The 22,638-nt window shown below is 45.3% G+C and overlaps 1 protein-coding gene across 1 annotated transcript in view; it reads right to left on the bottom strand.

Moving 5' to 3' along the window:
* Window positions 1–18,732: 18,732 nt before the first annotated feature.
* The window catches only part of REPS2 (RALBP1 associated Eps domain containing 2), a 97,255-nt gene continuing 93,349 nt past the window's right edge, over window positions 18,733–22,638 (bottom strand). Inside the window, exons 17-18 of the mRNA XM_050906189.1 lie at window positions 21,395–21,500; window positions 18,733–19,605 (exon numbers count right to left, since the gene is read on the bottom strand). Of these exons, the coding sequence (XP_050762146.1) occupies window positions 19,537–19,605; window positions 21,395–21,500 (175 nt within the window). The 3' untranslated portion in view covers window positions 18,733–19,536. The remainder of the gene's footprint in view (window positions 19,606–21,394; window positions 21,501–22,638) is intronic.

Here is a 22,638-nt window from a genome sequence, read left to right as displayed (position 1 = left end):
TGTAACTGAAAGGACACCATCAACCACGCATTGTTGCCAAGTCCTTTCTTCCCTTTTTTCCTTTCCCTTTCCCTTTCCCTTTCCCTTTCCCTTCTCTTCTCTTCTCTTCTCTTCTCTTCTCTTCTCTTCTCTTCTCTTCTCTTCTCTTCTCTTCTCTTCTCTTCTCTTCTCTTTGTTTTGGGGGTTTTTTTGAGCATTCATAGGCTTCAAGGCTTCCTAAGTTTTCAGTTAAAACAGGTTCTAATCCAAGAAGTAAAAACTCCCTATGGATTTATAACTCTAATAAGGAAAAATGATGGAGCGCCTTGAGTTAGCAAACCCTGCCCCATGTACATATGTGTTGGGCTTGTGTAGCGGAGGAGGGGCTACAGGGGTGGCTCCTGTGAGAAGCTGCTAGAAGCTTCCCTGGCTCCAAGACGGACCCACCACTGGCCAAGGCCGAGCCCATCAGCAACAGTGGCAGCGCCTCTGGGATAGCATATTTAAGAAAGAGAAGAAGACTGCTGGGACCTGCAGCAGAGAGAGGAGTGGGATGTGAGAGAAACAGCCATGCAGACACTGAGGTCAGTGAAGAAGGAGAGGGAGGAGGTGTGCCGGAGCAGAGATTCCCCTGCAGCCTGTGGTGAGATGGCAGGCTGTCCCCCTGCAGCCCATGGAGGTTAACAGCGGAGCAGAGATTCCCCTGCAGCCCGTGGAGGACCCCACGCTGGAGCCAGTAGCTGGGCCCGGAGAAACTCCATGGGAAAGGGAGCAACTTTCTCCATGGGAAAGGCCATGACTCCGTGGGAAAGCCCACGCTGGGGCAGTTCGCGGAGGACAGAAGTGCGTGGAAAGGACTCGCGTTGGAGAAGTTCATGAAGAACTGTCTCCTGTGGGAGGGACCCCACACTGGAGCAGGGGAAGAGTGTGAGGAGTCCTCCCCCTGAGGAGGAAGGAGTGGCAGAAACAACGTGTGATGAACTGACCGCAACCCCCATTCCCGTCCCCCTGTGCCACTGGGAGGGGAGGAGGTAGAGGAATCGGGAGCAACGCTGAGCCTGGGAAGAAAGGAGGGGTGGGGGGAAGGTGTGTTTTTAAGATATGGTTCTATTTCTCATTATCCTACTCTGATTTGATGGGTAACAAATTAAATTTATTTCCTTTTTTTTCCCCAAGTTGAGTCTGTTTTTTGCCTGTGACCATAAGTGGTGAGTGATCCCTCCCTGTCCTTGTCTCGACCCACGAGCTTTTTATTGTATTTTCTCCTCCCCATCCCGCTGCGGGGCAGGAGTGAGCGAGCGGCTGCGTGGTGCTTTGTTGCCGGCTGGGCCTAAACCAGAACAACATGCAACTCACACAGGTAGCTACTGACAGTTCATCAGGATCAGCAGGAAACGGGCAGGTGAACTGGGAGGTGGCGGTGGCCCATTTTCTTGTGCAAGCTGAGGGAAATAGAAAATATTGTCAGAGAAGAACATCAAGAATGAGGGAAAAATGAAACTTGAGCATCCTTTCAGTAGGCATGACTGGGGAAAAGAGCTTTTTAAAATCCCTAGTGACCTTTGGAGATATCCAAATCGAGAGCAATGAGGGGCTGAGGGCAGGTGGTGGGCCAAGATAGGGATGTGCCAACAGGCTGAGGGAAAGGGAATAGCCATGAGCCTGCTGAAGATCATAAAACCCTGACTTCACCCTCAATATCTGTCCATGCAGACAAATCAACAGGCTTTCATTTTCAAAGCCTCTCAGATTCAGGTCCCTTTAAGGTGCCCCATACTGAACGGGCAAAATGGAAAGAGCTAAAGTCACAGGCTGCTTCTGGGAAAGACCAAATTTATCTATTTTTAAAAAATCTTATTTTGAAATTATCTGTAGTTTTGTCTACTGAGGATTGTTCTAATGTTTTAAAATAGTCATGGTTTGCATTTTTGGAAGAAACAGCATCAATTATCTTTTATTTAAATTTAGAAACAAAATGTAGCTTTCCTGGTCCTCCAGTCAGCACTAAATCAAGGAGGATTAAGCAGTGTGCAGTGCATTTCTCATTCGTGCCCATTTGGCCTTTTTTTTTTCCCTAGAAGGTTATGGCCTCTCATCTTGAGCTGACATTACACACCAATCATCACCATTGGTGCTGAAAGCTAGGCTAACATTTGTGGCAGCAGCTACTTCTCAACTAAATCCCCATATTTACCTTGAAAAATGCCAATCATCCTCCAGTCTCGGTACCCAAACCCTGCAGGACTGGTTAATGGCAACGTTTACCAGCTGCAGCAAAAGCATCATCTGAGCAACCTTCTTCCTGGAGAGGCAACTCGGACAGCAATGGCAACCCATGGACCTCCTTCCCTTACGGGAGCCAGGAGCTAAGGACTGGGAGGGGTAACTATTTTAGGTCTGGAGACACCTGACTTCCTGGAGCCTCACTGAAAAGGGGAAGTTACCAGAGGTGATAACAGTCTGATCGAGGTTCTTGCTGAAGTCTCCTGTCATCTAGAGTTTATAATTGAAAGGGGAATTTAGCCTTCTATCTCAAGAGGCTTGTAAGCTCAAACTAAATTTTCCAACAAATCCCCTAAGTTCTGCAGAGCTCCAGTGTAAGAGCTGGGGAATTTGTCAGCTAGCTCACTGATGTGAAAAGAAAAAAAAAAAAAAAAGAAAAAAGAAGGGTTTTTAATAAATAAAATACAAACCAGAGTAATAAAATAAGCATGGTAGATTCAGTGTTATTTGTTTTTATATTAATTTTATGCTGCCTCCACAAATTCAATATACCACAGCTTTGTATATTAAGAAAACATGTGCAACATGGAAAGTATTAAGGAAGTGTTGTAAGGGTTGCGTTAGAGGAGGGTCGTTACTTTTGGCTGTCTGAGAAGCTGTCTGGAGTCAAGGAATGTGTGTGTCAGCTGATTAAGACCACAGAAGTGATTAGTGAGGGAACTGTTAACAACGCTGCATGTCAATGCACATATTTAGGTTAAGGAGTTAATTGCCTCTCCCAAAATTGTGGTTTCAAGACTTCTGTAGACCTGGGAAGAAAACCCAATAGCAGTTTGCACTTGATCCACATTTTTCGAATTTCATTTCACAAATACAAAGGCTAGGCACGTCTCCTTTTAATTCCTGCTGAGTATTTTAATGTTGAGATAAATGGCTAATTCTGTGAAGAATGAGGTAGCCATGAACTACACGAGCGTTTACCCATCACCTCCCCTGTTTGCTACAACTTTTTGTTTTCAGGGAAACTTTTCCTTGATTTATGAAGTGCACTTCTCCAAGAGCTCAAGTGCATGTACAACACAGCACCTTCCACTGAAGCGCTGATGTGCAGCATCCACTTCAGAATGCCCTCATCACCACTGGGAACAAGCACTTGCCATCCCCCCCATTAAATCATCCTCTTCCCACCCCTCACCTGTAAGCCTGAAGGCATAAATATGGTCTAAAAATGAATAGATCAAGATTTTATAGGCTGAAGGAAGAGAAAGACCTCTTGTTGAAAATGCTTTGGTGTCATCATTTCATCTACATGTGAGAAGCTGGAGCACCTCTGCTTGGCAGCACTGCCTGGACCCACCCTGGGGGGCACTGGATGCCCTCCATCCCGGAGGGTGCTGCCCAGAGAGCTGTCCTGGGGGGCCTGAGTGCCCCTGGCAGCCTGATCTGTCGCCTGGACCTCAGGCTGCCCACACCAAACCCAAGCCACTGCTCTTCAGCTGAAACACTGAAGTGTCACCCCGTGAGAAAACCAGGTGGGCTTTCACGAGAGGAGGTCCCAGGCCATTTCCAGCTTTTAGAGATCCTCCGGAGCTGTCCCCAGCTGGACCATGGAAATCAGGGGTGAGACACAGGTACTTTCCAGACAAAATGTACCCACACAAGGCAACTGCTACCTACTGTCCCCCACTGGCGCTGCTGGGAGGACTGCACCATGCTAACCCAAACTCGGGGTGCGCAGGTATTGCTCACTGCGCTGCAGTGCGTAGGTGAATTAAAACCAACAAAAGTCCCAACTGAACAGAGGAAAAATAAATGTTTGTTCAGGTCAGCTGCTCTGATCTGCTCACATCTTGCTCAGCTCCCCATACGCTGCAAGACAGAGTGATACATGATAGACATAATCTATAATCAAGTGGGTTTCTTCCTATAGATAACATGCAGGCACAGTCAATCCTATCTTGGCTGAGGCCAGCTGGCTCTGGGTGAAGCCGTACCCTCAGCCAGCCTTGAGTAAATTACCTTCCCCTCTAGCTCTGGGGCTGCAAACAGCAACCCATGCCCCTGCACCGGCTCGGAGGCTGGGAAGCAGCAGACGCAGGGTGAGATAACAAGCTCAGTCAGTGCCTGGAGAGAATCAGTCTTTTCAGATGATAGATGCTGGGAGCGACGGCCGTGGCTGCGGACACTTTGTGTCCCTGCCAATAGCTACTTAACACAACGACGAGTTCTTGCAAGAGTTAGGCACCAGCAGGTTTAAACAATAGGCAAGGTCCTCCGTGACCTCAGCTAAATCTTTAACCTGAGAAGAGGAGAGCAGCTTTGGTTTGCACAAGCACCTACAGATTCAGATGTTTATTTCCTTTTTTTTTTTTTTAACAGCTGGGCTTGTCTTCTCTAGATATGAGGTTTTCTTGAGATATTCTGCATTTAATTATCAGCTGGGATGGAAAGCTTGCAAGCACAGCTGTTATTGCAACATTTGAGTGCTTTGACTTTCAGGCCCAGATGGAATGAACTGTGCAAAAATGAGAAATCAAGAGTAAAGCAAACTTTCTCAAACTTTCAAAACAACTCGATGTGAGAAACAGGCTGGGATGGATTAAGCATGCACACGGACCGGCTGAGCTGCTGTGGTGATGAGTCACGGTGCTACACTGACGTGACACCATCCCGCGGTACTCTGCCTCTGCAGAAATGCCGAGGGAAAGGGCTTCTCTGGCATGTGCGGCTTGGAGCCCTGGCCTGCCATAAATCTCTCTGCAGGGCTGGGTGAGGATTTGGCTCTGTCCTTATTTGGTCAAATAGCCTTAATTCTTTTCATGGCTGGAACCCATCATAGATAATGGCGTTATTTGCAGAAGAAGGTATTTGGCTATTGAGTGTAGACGTGGGGGACAGTATGGGCTCCTTGGCTTGGTTGCCGAAGCGGTGCCATGACCGTCACTGCAGGCAGGCATGTGTGTGCACGTGTGTGTGTACATGTGTCTTCCTGTCCCCACGACGTCCAAAAGGTTGGACTCTCTCTAACAAGGTGACTGCAAAACACAAGCATGCGCTCAGACGCAACTTTTCTTTTTGTTTGCTGCTGAAACACAGTTTCATGACCTTAGAAAGTTTAAAAGCTTTTGTTTGGGGGAATAGAGTTAAAATAGGACACCTGCCTCACAGGCCTCCTCATTCGCTTACCCTTGACATTACCTTTCGAAAATGAGAAGAGTGCTCGGGCACTGTGAGGGTGCAGTTAGGGTCCCTCTGGGTGGCCGGGTTGTCCTGTGCACTCAGCATGGCAGAGGCCACCTGTATGGCAAACAGGGACCTGCCTGCATTCACAGCCCAGGCCAGCAGCTTTTGTTTCATGCACGAAGCTCACAGCCAGGGTATTCCTCTTTCATGCCCATCCTTTCATCAGCACTGGCCACTGGGTCGTTGCCCCCAGCCAGCCGTCAGGCTGTGCCAGAGGTGCCGACGCTGCCGGGTCTGGATTTGCAAGCCAGCAGGGAAGGTGGTGCTGACGATGGTTTTGGTGCCATCCTTCACCTGCAGTGAGCTTGTCCCAGGCATTCCCAGTCTGTGTTGGCATTTCAGGATCTGGGGGGCTTCCCTTTCCCACCCCCTCCTTGGGGCACCTGCCCAGCTGGCCCCTGCCGGCCCCCACACTGGGGCAAGACCTGTCTCTCCGGCAGCACATGCATCCTCCCTTCAGCGGAGGGAAGCGCTCTGGGCCAACGCAGAGAGGCTGATGATGGGGCTCACCTCCCCTCATGCCAACTAGTTAAAACCAGGCATCTTTCTAAGGTCTCCATTTCTGGCAGTCCTGCTCCCCACATGCCCACCACCCCCACCTCGTTTTCCACCTCTACTGCCCTGGTGCCAGCACAAAAGGCCTCACAGCAAGCCAAAGGAAGGAATTGGTTTGGGTTAAAAAGACATGGTTTTTGCCAGGTTGGAGTTAACTCATTTCTCTTCCTTGATCCAGCTGGCAGCAGGGCTCGCAGGGCATTGCCAGGGTGGGAAGGAGCGGCTGCGGGGCCCGGGAGGCAAGAGGGCAGCCCTGCTGCAAGGCGGTTTAAGGCACATGTGCAGCCGGGGCCGCAGCGAGGTGCCGGGAGGCCTCCTGTGCTCACCAGCATGGCGGCACTGCAGGAGCTGCCCTCCAGAAGTGCTCTTCTCTCCCTGTTAATGCAGAGGGAGCCCAGACGACTAGCTGACACCAGAGCTTTAACTCTTACCCAGGTGGAATTAAGCAAGGTTAACCCCACCTCTGATGGCTTCCCGAGGCTGCAGAAAAGGCTGCGGCAGAGAAGGATTTGAATCCAGATTTCTGTGGCTCATGCCCTAATGCCTGGACAATCTTTCCTCTCTGGGGGCAGGCACCTGAGAGCCAGACTCTCATCTGCAGTGTCAGTGGCAAATAATCAAACACCATGACAGTAGAGACAGCCTCAAGCACTCTTTCCTCTCAGAATTAATCAGATTATTTCCTCAGGATAATATTTTATTAATGTAACTGTAACCCATTCCATTAATACCTTTATTTACGAGCGGCTGCCTGTCACGGGCTTACGCTGCCATGCACTGTGCAGGATGCTGGCTGGCAAGGTTCAGCACCTGCCCCCAGTCGCCAACATCAGGAGAGGTTTTCCAGTTGTCCTCACGCTAATGCTGAATAAAGTCCAGGTCTCCCTATTTCCTTGTCAGCTGGTTACAGAGAAGGGGAAGGGTGTCCTGGCTCCCTTTGGGGTGCCAGAGAATCCAGTCCACGAGCTTAAAGGAGTGGATTTCTAGGAAGGCAGGATTTCAGACAGCTTTGTGGAGCTCTCCCCGTTGCCTGTGCAAGAAAATAATCTCTTTGGCTGGCTCATCCCGTATTAGCTTCCCAATTCATCCCCCAGACTCTTGAGCCAGGGCCGTCCATACTTCATTAGTTCACTGAGCCCTGTTGCACCTGCCACATACATGTTATTAGGTCACTGCTGATTAAATAATTCAGTCCCTCTGAAATGACAGTCCTCAAAAAAGTGGGTTATGTGCTGAGGCCAATCCTGTTTGCCTCAAGGAAGGCTGGTTGTACTGGCCAACGGTGTTGGGTTGAGAGAGATTTTTGATGGAGGAGAAGGAGTTGCAGTAACAGGCTGGCTTTGTCAGAAATATAGGCTGTGATCTCTCTGCCCCCAAAGTGTTTTCAGGACAAAGATCACTGCTCTCCTGCCTCTCCAGGGCACAGAAACAAGAATTCAGTTTCATGAATTTTCCCTGTAGAAACACTCAGCTAAATACGATAGGCTGCTGCCTAAACACGAAATATACACAGGCTAAAATACATAAGCAAAATACAGCAAGGAATGTCTTCTAATTTCTTTTATAAAGCTGGATATGGTGGTAAACACAGATGTGATGTTCCCATTTCTAATGGGACAATATTGACCTTGTATTAATCAGAGAATCACAGAATTGTTGAGGTTAGAAGGGACCTCTGGAGATCACCTGGTCCAACCCTCCTGCTCAAGCAGGGCCACCTAGAGCTGGTTGCCCAGGACCATGTCCAAGTGGCTTTTAAATATCTCCAAGGATGGCAACTCCACAACCTCCCTGGACAGCCTCTGCCAGGGCTCGGTCACCCTCACAGTGAAAAAGAGTTTCCTGATGTTCAGAGGGAACCTCCTGTGTTTCAGTTTGTGCCCATTGCCTCTGGTCCTGCCACTGGGCACCTAATAGTCCAGAACACTCTGGCAGTCTTCTCTGAGAAGGTAAGCCTTGGTGCTAGAGGAAAATACAGCTCGTGTATGTTTACTCCTTTATGGTGGGCCCTTGGAAGTCACAATTACTGAACCCTCTGCCGATAGAAGGACCTTTAGAAGAGAAGCTGGAAACGCTCCTTCTATTTGTAGCAACGGTAAACCAACATCCAGGCATGTCAGTCTGGCAGCTTTCACACTCTGCGCTTGATACCAGAGGCAGGACAGGTTTGAGTAAAATATTAGCCATTTTGACACTTCAGATATTTTGATTTAGAGTAAATAAAAACTGTGAAAAATAATGATGTACTCCCTGAAAAGTTTTTTATTTGTTTTGGAGAATGAAAAGGATAATACCGAAGCTCTTTGAGGTTTTTTAATATGGCTATTACTTACATATTGGATACAACGCTTTAGGACGGCAGCAATGCTGTTACGTGTGTATCGACAGCTGAACAGCACTGCTGCCTATTTGCTCTCTCCGAGTATTGACTGTATTTCTTAAAGCTCCAGCTGCTGGAAGCAAGGGATTAAAAAAAAAGTAAGCTTAGCTTTAATTCTGAAAAATCTGTGGTCAAGCATTAAAAAGGCGCCCTGAATAAAGGTTCAGGAGCCAGAAGTCACATTAAACAAACTTCCCATTTTATTTTTAGTTCTCGCTGGTTTTAAGCCCACCTTGTGATTTTGAAAGCTGGATTCATAAATTTCAGTCACTGGGGCTTGTAACACCTTGGCCAACATGACACAGGGAAAGTGAAAATCAAATCCTTTTAGACAAAGTTTTTTTTTCCTACTAATTTCTTAAGTCCCTAAAGAACCTCTAAAATTTGATTTATTTTTACCACTTGTGATGTGTATTGACTTTTGCATTTCACTCAACTTGGACAATGAAGAGAGACCAGTCTTTCTGAGTATTGTGGCTACTGTGACCTGCAGAATTACTGCTTTAAACCTTCAGCACCTGCCTACAGCAAACTTACACACGCAGCAAGCAAATTCACATTCCCCTATATGTCACCCACTTCCCATCGTATTAAAAGATGCATAATGAAACTATTGTCGCAAAACAACAGCTACTAACACATACATCTAGGCTGAGGATTAACATAAATAACTTGTGCCCTTCTAACAGATGAGAGGATTATATGGTATCCTATTGTGTAGGCAGTAAATAATCAACCTGATTTCTTTTAGACAAAAGCTAAATTTGAGGCCTGAATTATTACTTCTTCCCTAATGATAAAAGACAACTGCATAAGGCAAAATGTGCAGTGATGTCTGAGCACAAAAATGAGAGCAACTCTCAATAGGCTTTGCAAAATTCAAAGAGGAGCAATAAATACTCCTATTTAGGGGAAATAAAAATTGAGATATTTATTAATTTTATTAAAACTAATTTTGATATCTCACTCCTCTCCTGCCTTTGATCCCGCTTCTTCTTCTTGAGACTAAATAGATTAGACTGCTGATGAGACACCTCAGGATGTAAAATTACCTGCAAAATTGTCCTTCTCCCTGGGAGCTTCCCAAGCCCAGGCTCAGAGTTACCATCACCATAAGCTGCAGAGCAACCCCTGAGCTTGGGATTTGCATTCTCAGGAGATGCACACAGCAATGCTGTTATCTGAGGGAGCAGAAATCAAAGCACACAAGGTCAGAGGACAATTTTTATCTGTCTGAAGAGTCACTTTTTTTTAGCACTGTTTTTCAGGGAGATACAGGCTCTCAGTCAGCTAAGGCCTAAGGTTTCCTCTCCAGCTCATGCAGAAACTTTTCCATGCAGTTCTCTGAGAAATGCATGGTTAGAGAGCGTACCTGCTATGGGGCAGGGTAGCTCACACACACACTTCTGACAGTTAAAAAAAAAAATTATGACTTTAAAATGATGCCTCAGGTTCAATGCAAGCACCGAGAAGAGAGAGTGAGAGACAGAGATTCACACCTTCTTTTACTGACTTGTACAGTGTTGTTTACAAATTCTCAAGCCACTAGGATGATCCCACCCTTCCAGGATGCCAGCTGATGTTTGCAGGGCTCCCAGATAGAGGAAAAAATAAAAAAGTATAAACTCCTGGGTATCATGATGCTGTATTTTACAGAGTCACTGCTTTAGAAATGAGGTGACAATGAAGTGGCTTCAGTTTTGGCTACCCTATTTCAAAAAAAAAATAAAAGGAAGGAGGCAGCAAAACCAACTAGAGACAAAGAAATGTCTGGAAAAATGCTGAACAGATGGGAATTCCTCTGTCTATACTGGAGAAAAATAACACAGGAAACGATAAAAAAAATACATATCAAATAATGAATGGCAAATGGAAAAGTAAAGCAGAAACTTCTGTAAATACATTTGTATAGAGGTTATACTGCTGAGCGTGTATTACAGGTATTCCTCTCTCTCGATTTATAAAAGAGAGAAATTGCTGTGGTCAAAAGTGAAGCAGATGCTGGCCTTGAGCAGACTGCAGCAGTCCATGATTCCGGTTCCAGAGATGCCAGAAGAAACACCAGCATGTCAGCCAAGGCAGTGGTCATCCAAAGTCTATTTACTGAACCATTTTTGACAACTTTGGGGTTCTTCCCTTTTCCTCCAACACTTTCTGGCACTGCCCAATGTCAGAGTGACATCCTGGATGAGATGGGCCAACCTGGAGCAACAGCTCCGTGTGTTCTGCATTAGTGGTGCTATTAGTCTCAAATATTATTTCTGTAACTTTTCCCAAGCTCTGTCAAGCACCCTCAGGTTTCTCTGCTCAAAGTTTGAGCCGAGTGCACGTTTCCACAGACCGTTTCGATATCCAGCTTGCAAAGCTGCAAGTCCACAACGAGACGATCTCCACCCAGCCGATACGTCATGAAGAGGCCCCTGCACTTCATCACCTGCAGCCAAAGCCACCTCCAGAACCAACCAAACCAGAGCAAAGTCATAAACCCAACCATACCTTTGTACGCGAGAGCAAAAGCATGCCGAGTCCCCCAGGCTATGGGCTGAAAGCAGGACCGGCTGGTAAGCACCTGCACTCTGCTCAGTCTTCCCAGTTTGTGCAAAACCAAGCAATCGCAGGGTGCCAGACAAATTCAGAAAACAAGGCGATGAATCAAACTAGAGGGAAGAGTAAGAAGGTATGGCTGAGGGTCTAACCCATTAAAATATGCATTAAGCTAAGTTAGCTTCATAACTAAGGTGAGGGAGATCAAACTGCATTTTTCTTCCTCAGATTAGAGCTTACCCATGGTGGTAAAACTCAGACCAGGAGGAAGACACTGCTGGTCTGCCTCTGCCTCAGCCCCTGCGGTCCAGCACTAGCCCTTCTGCCTGCCACACTTGACACAAACGCCCATTACTTATTTACTCTCACTTTGACATAGCTCCATGTGCATTTAATGGCCAGCTCTAATTGGCGCATGAAATACCTGCAGCAGCAGTTTGAAAGGCTGTAAGAATAAACGTACAGGCTTAAAAATATGTGTTACTATTTGCACTAATGTGGGTGATTGGAGTAAATAGGTTGGGGTGAAACATGAAGGCCAGTTCCAAATCAGAGCCCCCTAAAAGTCCTGGGATGCCTGGATCAAAGTTCCCGACTGATGACTGTTGCAGTAACAAATTCAGAAAGCGCAGTCCTGAAGAGGCACCTTCTGAGTAACACAATGTCGTGGTTTAACCCCAGCTGGGAACTAAGGCCCACACAGCCGCTCACCCACTCTCCGCCGGTGGGATGCGGGAGAGAATTGGAAGAGTAAAAGTGAGAAAACTCATGGGTTGAGATAAAGACAGTTTAATAGGTAAAGTAAAAGTCGCACATGCACTTCCATTCACCACTTCCCACGGGCAGGCAGGTGTTCAGCCATCTCCAGGAAAGCAGGGCTCCATCATGCGTAACGGGTACTTGGGAAGACAAACGCCATCACTCTGAACATCCCCCCCTTCCTCCTTCTTCCCCCAGCTTTATATGCTGAGCATGATGTCATATGGTATGGAATATCCCTTTGGTCAGTTGGGGTCAGCTGTCCCGGCTGTGTCCCCTCCCAGCTTCTTGTGCACCCCCAGCCTCCTTGCTGGTGGGGTGGGGTGAGAAGCAGAAAAGGCCTTGACTCTGTGTAAGCACTGCTCAGCAATAAGGAAAACATCTCTGTGTTATCAACACTGTTTCCAGCACAAATCCCAAACATAGCCCCATACTAGCTACTGTGAAGAAAACTAACTATATCCCAGCCAAAACCAGCACACACCCAGATATTTGGAGAGCAATCAAATCAAGAGCTTTTTTTTTTTTTTTTTTTTTCCTTTTTCCATGTGCTATGGTACTAAGCACTGGAAACAAACTTTTTCCCAAGGTGGGCTCTTTTAATCCCAGGAGACATTTTGGCTGATAGCTTCAAGTGACTGATGACTCTGGCAGCACTGGTTTCTCTGGCATCCAAGCTGAGACACCCAAAAGGAAGTTGCTTTTCTGTCAGTGGAGAATAGTGCCTCCCAACATGGCCCCCCCGGAGGGCTAATTGCTTTTGGAAGTGCACACCTCCATCACCCAAGGTGATTACTCTGAAGGGAAATTGCTGTAAGAACTCATTAATGAAACAGGAAGCCATTATTTCTCATTGAGTGTACGGTGTCCTTTAGGAACAGCACGGGGCTGGGAAACAAGACCCAGGTGAGATCATGTGCTGGCTTTTTCCTCTCAGATAAGAGCATGAAAACTGTAGTAAACAATGCACGTTCCGTATCGGTCTGCCGAACACCGGTATGCTGAACACCGGTATCGCTGGCTTAACGCACCCTAAACCTGTGACAGACAGCATGAACTGCTGAATTCCTTAAGTGACCTTGGAAGGGAATAGCTCGTGTATCAAGTGGCAGCTCTACATCCAAGCCTCCTGGAAGCGAGGTGTCCGGCAGAGCTTTTTTTAAGCACGTTATTCTTTTGTGCTGGGGTGGAGCAAGGTGGTGGAGGTACGCTGACTTCCCTGCTACCTCAGAAGCACGATTACTTTTCTTGAGTCACGTTTTCCCTCTGTTGTGGTCCCACCAGAGCTGACATACTGCCTCCTTCTCCGCTTTCCTCCTTGCTGGGCTCTGCATGCCATTTGCTGTCATGGGGCTGGACACGCCATCATTGCTCTACTACCGCTCATCTCCGCAGGGCAAGGAGGTCCTGGTGGAGGGCTTGTGGCAGAGAGACGTTACCTGCGCGTTTGCCGGCTGTTATATCTGTGTTTCACTGAAGACCACAGCACAGTGATGAGGAAGTTCCCTAGATGAACCAAGGATGGGAAGTAAAAAAATGACATTTCCTGCAGGAGCAGCCTAGCTAAGGAAAGAATCCCTCTCTTCCTTCCTCCCTCCCTCAAAAACCAGACTAGATGCAATATACAGCCTTGGTCTTGTCTAGCCCATCACATTTCTGATGCAGAAAGCATCCTCAAAACGTCCTCAGATAAAACGTTCTTCCTACCTCATGCTATTTAAATTAACAATCAATAAACATAAACCAATTCAGGATTTAACCAGCAATACCGATTCGGCATTTTTAGCAGGGCAACTACTGGGGTAACGCAGCTGGGACACAGCTAATGCCACTGCTTCCAGACATGTGCCCGAAACGGTGGGCACCAAGGGAATACTGGGGACTTGAGAGCCTGCTGCAAGCCGACCTGACGTACCCAAGGCCTCCCGATCCAAGGTGCATTTGTGTGAGGGCACGCAGTGCCCGGGGGGCTGGCAGGGGAGGTAAAACAGGAGGAGCAATGAGACCACCAGGTGAAAGAGCTCTGACTCAGCTATGGGCTACGGACACCCAGGGATTTTGCTCATTCATTAATTTTCCTTTACTCTGCTTTGCCACAGAGGCCATGTAAGCATCCCATCTAAGCAGGCATGCTTGTGAAGCAGCGTTACCTTAAAAAGAGCAGAAAGATAAAAAAGGACTTTTGTAGCTTCTCCTATTTCTTTTCTTTCCCACTTCCACTAAGAACTTTTTTTCTCGAGCAGGAAGATGCATCTTTTAATTTTTAAATACGGAGAGCCAATCTAGATTTGCATGAAGGCACCCCAGAGTACCATCTAATTGGAAAAACTAAGAATGGAAGAGCCATCTAAATCCATCCCGCTGCCGATGCAGAATAGCTCCCTACAGGATATTTACAAGTTTTTAACGTCTTGGCCTTGTGCCTCACGTGCACCAGAGACATACTTGTAGGCCAATAAAACATCCCTTGTCATGGCTTAATGCTGTAAGAATTAATTTATCACTAATTATTTCCTCTTTTAAAGCCCTTCTCTTTGGATAGCTGTGACATAATTCTTAAAAATCACACTAGTTAAAGAGCAGAAGTACACCGTCCCCTCCAGCTCCCTGCCCACAAAGGCCAACTCTTCAAATGTTTTCCTTTTCTCCATTTAATTTCAGCTCTTGCAGTTGATGAGGGGCCGAAAACACTGATTACGGGGGCGCTGGGGGGAACGGCTCGAGTCTTCTCACTGCTCCTGCGTGGGCGCCCTCCGAGCAAGGGTCTGCTGGAGGCTTGGAAGGGCTTTTCCTTTGTGGTGGTGCCATCCAGGTCAGAAAAGGGTGTACCTCTTCAAGCTTAACCACAGAGCTAAGTCTGAATTCTGACAAAGCGAGGCCTGACAAAGTAAAAATGAAGTTGTGACTTAACTGAAGCCTAAGGAAATATGATTTCACTTTAAATAAGTCTCTCTCTGTCTCTCTTGCATATACACAATCCCAACATAAGTGATTTCATCTTTCACAGTTGAAGGTCAGCTATTTCAACGCTGTATTTTTTCCACAGCGAGTCACAGTTTCTGCTCTCCTGGCAGATCTGCACAATCGACATCCTAAATAAACCACAAAAGCAAGGCAATTTGAAGTTATTGGACGCTTTTATTTTAATGTAGCACCCAGCTCCATATCACATACATTTTCCAAAATTAGACGGGCATAGTATAGAACACTATACATTTTGCAGCTTACCACGTGGACAGTCTGCAGCTGTGAAAACAAATTGCTTAAATCTGGCTATCTACTTTATAAGTTAAAATTCAAATATTTAATAGCCTTAGGGTATTTTTTTTAGATTAACAATGATAATGCTTGCAACATGATTTATATCAAAAAATCAGTAAGAGTAAACCATAATGCGTATGTTTATAGCACATTATCATGAAGATAACTGAAAAAAGCTTCAAAATACATCATATCTTCTCAAAGGTACTACATCACTTAGAGTATTTTTTTTTTTTCCTGAAAAAATACTTTTACTCTTTAGTCAATAAAATATGCGGCTTCATGAGCCTGTGTATTTTCTTGTGAAGGACCATGTGTGCTGAAGGGCTGATGGTGCTGGAAAATGGACACCCCTGATTCCCTGCCTAGCAACTTTTACAGGCTCTCTTTCTCCTGATCTGGAAGCTCAGCTGGGAGGAAAGCAGCTTATACACCACCAAAAGGCAATTTTCATATCATGCCCATCCTAAATGCTTCCTGTGAAGGGTTCCAAGTCCCAATTGACCCTTTGGGGTCGTTTTACTGTGCAAGTTGTCACCACCCCATGCTGGGTAGCCCTGGCAGTGTCAAGCTGGGACTGTCTGGATGATAGCCGAACAAGTTCCTCTCCCTGATGTGGATACAGAGTTCCCAGCAGCAAAACTACTGCCACGCACGTAAAAACAGTTTGGAGATAATCTTTTGAGTTAAAAAGGATGTTCACGAACTTACCAATAACTGGGCTGAATCACTGACATTTTTGCTATGTCACCAAAACTCTCTGGAAGAACTGAGAACTGTCTGGAAAGAGGTGGTAATGTTTCCACTGCATCCTAGTATAAAATTAATAACTAGGAGAAGCACATTGATCATTAAGGATTAATGTTTGTTCACAGGCAGTTTGTTTAAAGGAATGCCTCTGAAATGGAAGCTGTTTGCCTTGCTTAATTACCAGGTCATTATTTATATTTAAAGGCTCAAATAAAAATGGCTTGATCTGCAAAGACAACCAGTCACTACACTTAGCTGGGCATTTTTCTTTTTTCACCACTGAATTACCATGTATTGAAAAAAATATTTCATAGAAAGGTATCAGATGATATGAACATTAATAGATCCATAAAGAAATGCATGATCAAAAGGAAGACACATGAGTGCACACTTACACACCGAGGAAGACCCTTACCTGCTCTGCCTAGTCTTGTCCTGCAGACAAAAATATTTAATTGTCGAAACCAGAATAGCTGCAGGAAATTGAAGACTTAGAAAGGGGCACCAGGCTCATGGTCAGCGCATCCTCTCAGATGCAAGGAAGCTGTGCTCCAGCTCCCGTTTGCACTTTTACTCTCTTGCTGGGCATGTTCTGCTCTGCATAAATACCTACAGAAACGATGCACTGAGGAGAGTGAGACCTCATGCGTGGGCAGCTGCTCCCGCTCCTTGGTCAGGCTGTAAGCTGGGACAGGCAGATCCTAGTTGCTGTTCTGGGTCAGGCACGTCAGGGGCTTAAAGTTGATCGCTCTCCTGTAGCTCAAGAAAGTGCCCTGAACATTGAGCAAAACCGCCTGTGAGGTTTCCCTTTCTGACCAGATGGTCTGTCTTGGGTCTAGGAGCATCTCCCATCCGAAGTTTCAGAAAGTAGAAGTTTCTGCAAGAAATTATGATTTTGCTGTACCCACATTTTTCCAAAGGAAAAGTATTTTTTAGAGAAAATCTGTGATACTGGATTTAGATGTGAATTTTGACCAGCCAGGCTCTGTTAATAGTAGCCATGAGCGTGGGTGCATGGAGCAACTGCCAGAAGCACTGTCTACAGCTTCATGATGCCTTTTCCTCTCCCTCTCAAAATGCTAACAGCCTCCCAAAACCAGACACACTTTTTCATTTCGCATGGGCTATCATGAATGCTTAAATACTGAGACATACAGAAGAGTAACTTCCTGCATCATATGTATAACACACCCACATTTCTCCTTGAATATTCCACTTTACTCCCTATGTGAAGTAGTGCACCATCATCACAGCTGGCATTTCACCAAACAGAATACAAATCAACTCACATTCTAGGCCTGGAAGCTGAGTGGGGCATTTGATTGCAACCCTAAAAATGCACAGATGGTTAAATTTTTAATTTATTAAGTCCTGTGGTAGAGTAACAACTGAGTAAATATTTCATTGTTGCCTAACCAAGTATCCTAATTTCCAGTGAATGAAAAAACTCCCTGTATGTTAGAAGGGAGACAACTGAAAAAGACATATAAAGCAGACTTTTCCACTCTTCCTTTGAACAGCATCTATTCCATGAATAACCCACGTGAGATAAATGGGGGATTATTCTAGAGGAAGCTCCTATCAAACAGGAAAAAGTCCTCCACTGCCTTAAAAATGCAATATGCACACTTCTTTGTAATCATTGAAAAGCTTTCCTTAAAAAAATCACCCATAAAATAAAAACGAAACATGCCACATAATTATTTCCTATCGAATAGTAGGGGCTTATTAACCAAATGACAATGTAAGAACTAAAAAGCAAACAAAGAGCAAGCACTTAACCTCATTAAAATCTCAGGAATGACTCAGTGTTATGAACATATGGAATAAATGATAACTTCTGAACAGTACCACTACTAGCAAGAGGGCAGCGGCTGTTTTGCAGCTTCCCGAAAAAGTTTGCAGGTCTCGCATTTTGTCACTGACCAGGAATGACCATCTGACCCCAGCTATGCAACAGTCACACAAAAGAAGTCCCAAATCCAGAGAAAAGGTTGTTGCTTGTTGACATAGTGATGTTTAGTTGAATCGGAAGCAATGCGTTACAAAAACAGATTTGCAGTAACAATTCTGCAAATGCTTATTTTTACCTTCAGACTTCCGGATCCATGTCCTACATCCCTATCCCTTGCAGCAAAAGTAGGCTCTTTCCCCATCACTTTAAACATTCCCGTTGATGTCTTTCTTATCTCTCAACAAAACTTTTGGCTGTTCCGATGTCCTCTGATACCCCACTGCAGCCATTTCATGATACACCCTGAAGGGAGGCCTCCAAGCTGCTTCAAACCTGCTTCTCCTTCCCCTCAGCCCCAGGGCCATCCTATAGCTACACGGAGAAAGCATCACACCAACAACGGTAAAAAACTGTTGCATTGTTTCCGCAAGGCAAACGCGTACACTTAAATCAGGTCAGTGAACAACAGGATATGAAACATGTGCAGTGACATGTTTAAGACAGGTAACAGGTAGGTGACACTCCCTTGCAGTGAAGCACACATCATATCCACGGAGGGAGCAGGGCTGACATGGTTATGTCTGAAGTCGTCCAATCTAAGAGTATTGGCCCAAGAAATAAAGCAACATTAGTTAGCCAGCTTCCATTGCGAGAACTGAGACCGAAGCCAATGACCACTGCATCCATGGAAAAAGCCCCACGGGATTCAGCTGGCCCTGGATCAGACCCACATTAAAAATTAATCTTTGCTTCTTCATTTAGAAAATAGATGGGCATTAGCAGCTTCATCCTATCAGTAGGATCTCCAGCGAGGTGCAAAGGAACCTTAAGGAAAGCCTGCTGTAGAAGGCAATTATTTCCATCACACATTTTATAACCTCATATATAGCACTTTTGCTATCTTTCTTCTTTTGGAAATACAGTTCTTGTACACGTCCTTAAAACAAATCAGCAGCTATTAAGACAACAAAGCAGACTAATACAAATGTACATAGAACAGCTTTTATAAAAATGCCCCGAATGCACTTAACCTCTTGTTAGAAATACACTGTTGGTTAAAAAAAAAAAAAAAAAAAGAGGAAGGAAAAAAAGCACTATAAACCAGTGATCTCAAACATGCTAAAAGTATGCAGAGACACTGGCAGTTGCAAGCAAGTGATCAAACACTGGTGACAGGAAACAGTTATAGCTCAAAAAACAGATTTTTTTTTTTTGTAATTTCCAAAATAATTAAATTTTAGTATTTTTTACTCTTCTCTCATATGATTTGAACTTATAAAATACAAGTTCTCTAACATTAAAATATATCCATGACTGCATAATAAACAGTACTAAGAAAATAATTATCTGACGTGTGATTGCGGATAAGGACTCTGTAAATCTAGTGAGTTTTATTCCTGTAGTACATTAAAGCCACAGGTACTCTACCATGATACAATCCTACAGGAATCAGTAACATCCAGAAGTCCATCTCAGAGGATGAGTTTTAAATTTAAGCAAGAATTCAGGAATGCTGTACCTCTTCATGATCGGGGCAGGATGTGCTGCCGGAACGCATATCAATCAGGAATTCGTTACATAAATAAAATACTCTCACGTTATTAATTTCAGTGATAAACTGCATTTACACATTAGGCTGGGAAGAGCGAGGGAAGAAGGCGAAGCATCCCCCCGCTCAGAAATATCCAGCAGTCAGATATTTGTTTTCTGTACCTTCTTCACCTGCAAAGGCAAACGTGCGCAGCGTGGTGATGGGAGACCCAACAAGCCGGTCCTCCCCACCACCACCACCTTGGCAGAAACCCTGCTCAGCCGCGCCGCGCTCCTCTCCTCGCAAGGCTGTCGGGACGCCTGCTCCGCTCTTGCCGCTGCACGGCGGTGCGGGAAGTCACAAGACGGTGACGGGACGTAGCTGTTCCAGCTGCGTTTCCAAGGCAATTCGTTCCTTGTGAACCTCCTGCAGGAGGGAGAGATGCGCTGTAACTTTTGGCATGCTCGCATGCACCGCCCCGCTCCAGTGAAGAGCAGTCAGGCAAACCGCTGGCATTCACTGGAGGCTCGGGGCTCTGCTGTTTAAGTAACTCTCCTTGCGGTCTCAAAACACCGTACCAATGTCACACGACCACCCCACACAGCCACCTACTGCCTCCTCCTTACGGCGGGGCAACAGGGAGGCTCAATCACTTGCTCAGGCGATCATGGAGAGGAGCAGTCATCCACTGGCTAGTGAAATAGCTTGGGATGCAGTGAAGCTGGCCACAATTGGCCATTTTTACCAAAGAAAATCAGGTTATTTTGAAATCACATTTCCCTCAAAACTGCTTTTTGAGAATTTTTGGTTCACACAACCAACCTCGCTCCTTTTCGAAACGAACGAGACTTAGCCTTTCTAAGACGACACAGGCTTTGCAATCTACCTCTTTGGCAGCTGCAGCAGGAAGATCATCAGCCTCGGTCAGAAACTAACTGTGAAGGCTTTGGGGATCAGCGATTTTGGGAAAGCCTCTCCTGGTCTCGACGCTGCCCGTGTGTTGAGGGGCACCCAGCTCTTGCTGACCTCCCATCAAAGGGCTCCCTGGCCAGTGTGGGAGCCTGGCTGACCTATGACTCCTCCCAGCTTTGGTACTCCATTTGGGCAGGCTCAGAGCCCCAGCATGGGAGTGTACTTGAACACTCCCCATGCCTCAGTGTACGCTGTGCCTGAGGGGTACCCGTCAAATCTTCTGGTCTCCATAAAAACAGCAAAGCCCTGCTCCATCAGAAAGCTTCCAGGCAGCAATACAACTTGAAGGACAAGTTCAGTTTTCTGCTCGTGTGAACTTACACAAACCTCTCTGTCTTTCCACGCTTCTTTCACCCTGCTGTAAAATACAGGTAACAGCATTGGCCTGCTTCGTGAAGGTCAGGGAGTTTAAGCATGCTGAATATAGTGCATGGAAGTTAATAAGACCTGAGCCAAGGAATAATGGCAGTGTGCTGTCATTAAAAGCTTTCGTCCCCATGCTTATTTCAATTGCTGTCCTATATTTTGCTGATTTCAGTACACAGCATCCACCCTGTATCTCTCTTGGGAGATCCTTGAAAAGCAGTTAAGAAATTATGTTAAGCAAAGTTGAACATGCAATCAAACTTTCACCCTGACTGAAGAAAAACTGCAACTGGGGGTTCACCTCCCTTTCTAGACAAGTGTGTCCACAATATGCAAGGAAGAAAAAGCTGTAGCAGATGAAAAACTAAAGTCTGTACTACCTTTGGACTAAGACAACAGAAAAATGAGAACTGATATTTATAAGAGAACAGCCCCTTGAGAACATGTTACAAGACAAGGCAGCAGACATTAAAAATCAGTGTTAGGTGTTCACGTAAAGCATGGTTTAGCCAGTCCATGTATACCAAATGCCTGACTCCAAGAGACAGTTATGTAGCACAACTGATCAGAAGACAAGAAAGCTACGCTTCAGTTGCTCTTCTGCTCTAGGTGACACCATCACATTATCAAACTTTTCAGAAAGACAAAGTTCACCCTTTAGACTTACTCTAACTGCTAGTGGAACTGTAGGCCCATAGCTTATAACTTTTCCCAGAAAGCCTCATCCTACCCACACGTACAGTACAGTTATTCCCTTCCAGAAAGCAGGAAGCAACGCAGTAGGTCTCATCTGAGAGGATGAACAAGATTCTCTGCTGGAGGTGACATGTAACCGATTGCAAGGAGCTTTGTCACCGATTTTCAATGCATTCCTTACCTTCAGCTGCTGCTGGAGTTCACTGTTCAACCTGGCGAGCACAGCATTGGCTTCTTTGTTTTTTCGTATAGCAGTCTGAATAGCCCTTTTCTGCTTGGAAGACTGTCTGCCAGACAGATAAATACAAAACATTTCAATTAAGAGCCTCAACAGTGGCTGATGCCAGAAGACCAGCCATCCATTTTGTGCGTCTGTACTCTACACACACTGGACTACACTTCAAAGACAAGGTACAAACTACAGATCTAAGAGAAGAAAAATGTAACACTGAAATGAGATGGCTGAATCAGGTAGACGATTTGAAAATAAAACGGTCACGCTTGTTAACCTGAATGACAGAAACATTTTAGGCTGTCTCAATTATTTCAAAATCGCTGCATTCTGATTCAGTTTAAGAATAATCCCTGCATAGCTGTGATTATTGCAGCATCTTTGCATTAGCTGTTTTCAGACACTTGTAGAGTTTAAAGATTCAGGAGTGGTTAACAGAAAATACAAAAATCATTCTGTGCGGAAAGAAAGGTCATCTGCATGAAAATAATGTCTCAGATTTTTGGGGGCACTGCTGATTCTGATGTTTCTTTACTTCAAAAATTAATCTTTCTTTCATTCAAAGCAGTCATTTCCACCAAAACCATCTGATGTCACAAACAGGAACAGATAGATGGCTTATGGACTTTCCTCATCTCTTTTGCTGCTTAAATAAAAGATTTCTCTCCTGTTATTATTATTATTATTACTCTATAGCCCATGGTAACTGATCTGGAGGAAATTACAGTTGGGCAGACAGGTACAAAAAGAGACAGCTCTGTACATAAGGACCAATCTATTCCAAGAAACAGAGGTAAGAACAGGAAAAAGGAAAGAAAATACAGAAAATACTGGCTGAATATTCAATCCCTTTTCCAAACATATTAAAGTTTTACATGAGGCATCAAGAGCTCTTTAATGACAAATTTGATCTAAAACAGATGCCCTATTTAAATAAGGTCCATAGTAGTACACAGTCCCCATTAACTCTTCTCTCTTAACAGACCTGATGGCACTGATCTTTGCAACAGAATGTGTTTCACAGCACAGACAGGTCTTTATGCTGTTCTCTTCCAGTGAACTATCAGTTTTCTGCTTCACTATTTTGCTTCAAACTACTCTCCATAGGCTATAAAGTAATAATGATAGGAAAAAATAAAAAACAGGGCGATACACCTCCATGGTCATTTAAACACTTTAGGAAAGATATAGAC

This window comes from Gymnogyps californianus, chromosome 1, assembly GCF_018139145.2.
Source record: "Gymnogyps californianus isolate 813 chromosome 1, ASM1813914v2, whole genome shotgun sequence".
NCBI lineage: Eukaryota > Metazoa > Chordata > Aves > Accipitriformes > Cathartidae > Gymnogyps > Gymnogyps californianus.
The sequence above is the reverse complement of the archived record's forward strand: the minus strand, read 5'-3'. Positions and strand labels throughout refer to the sequence as shown.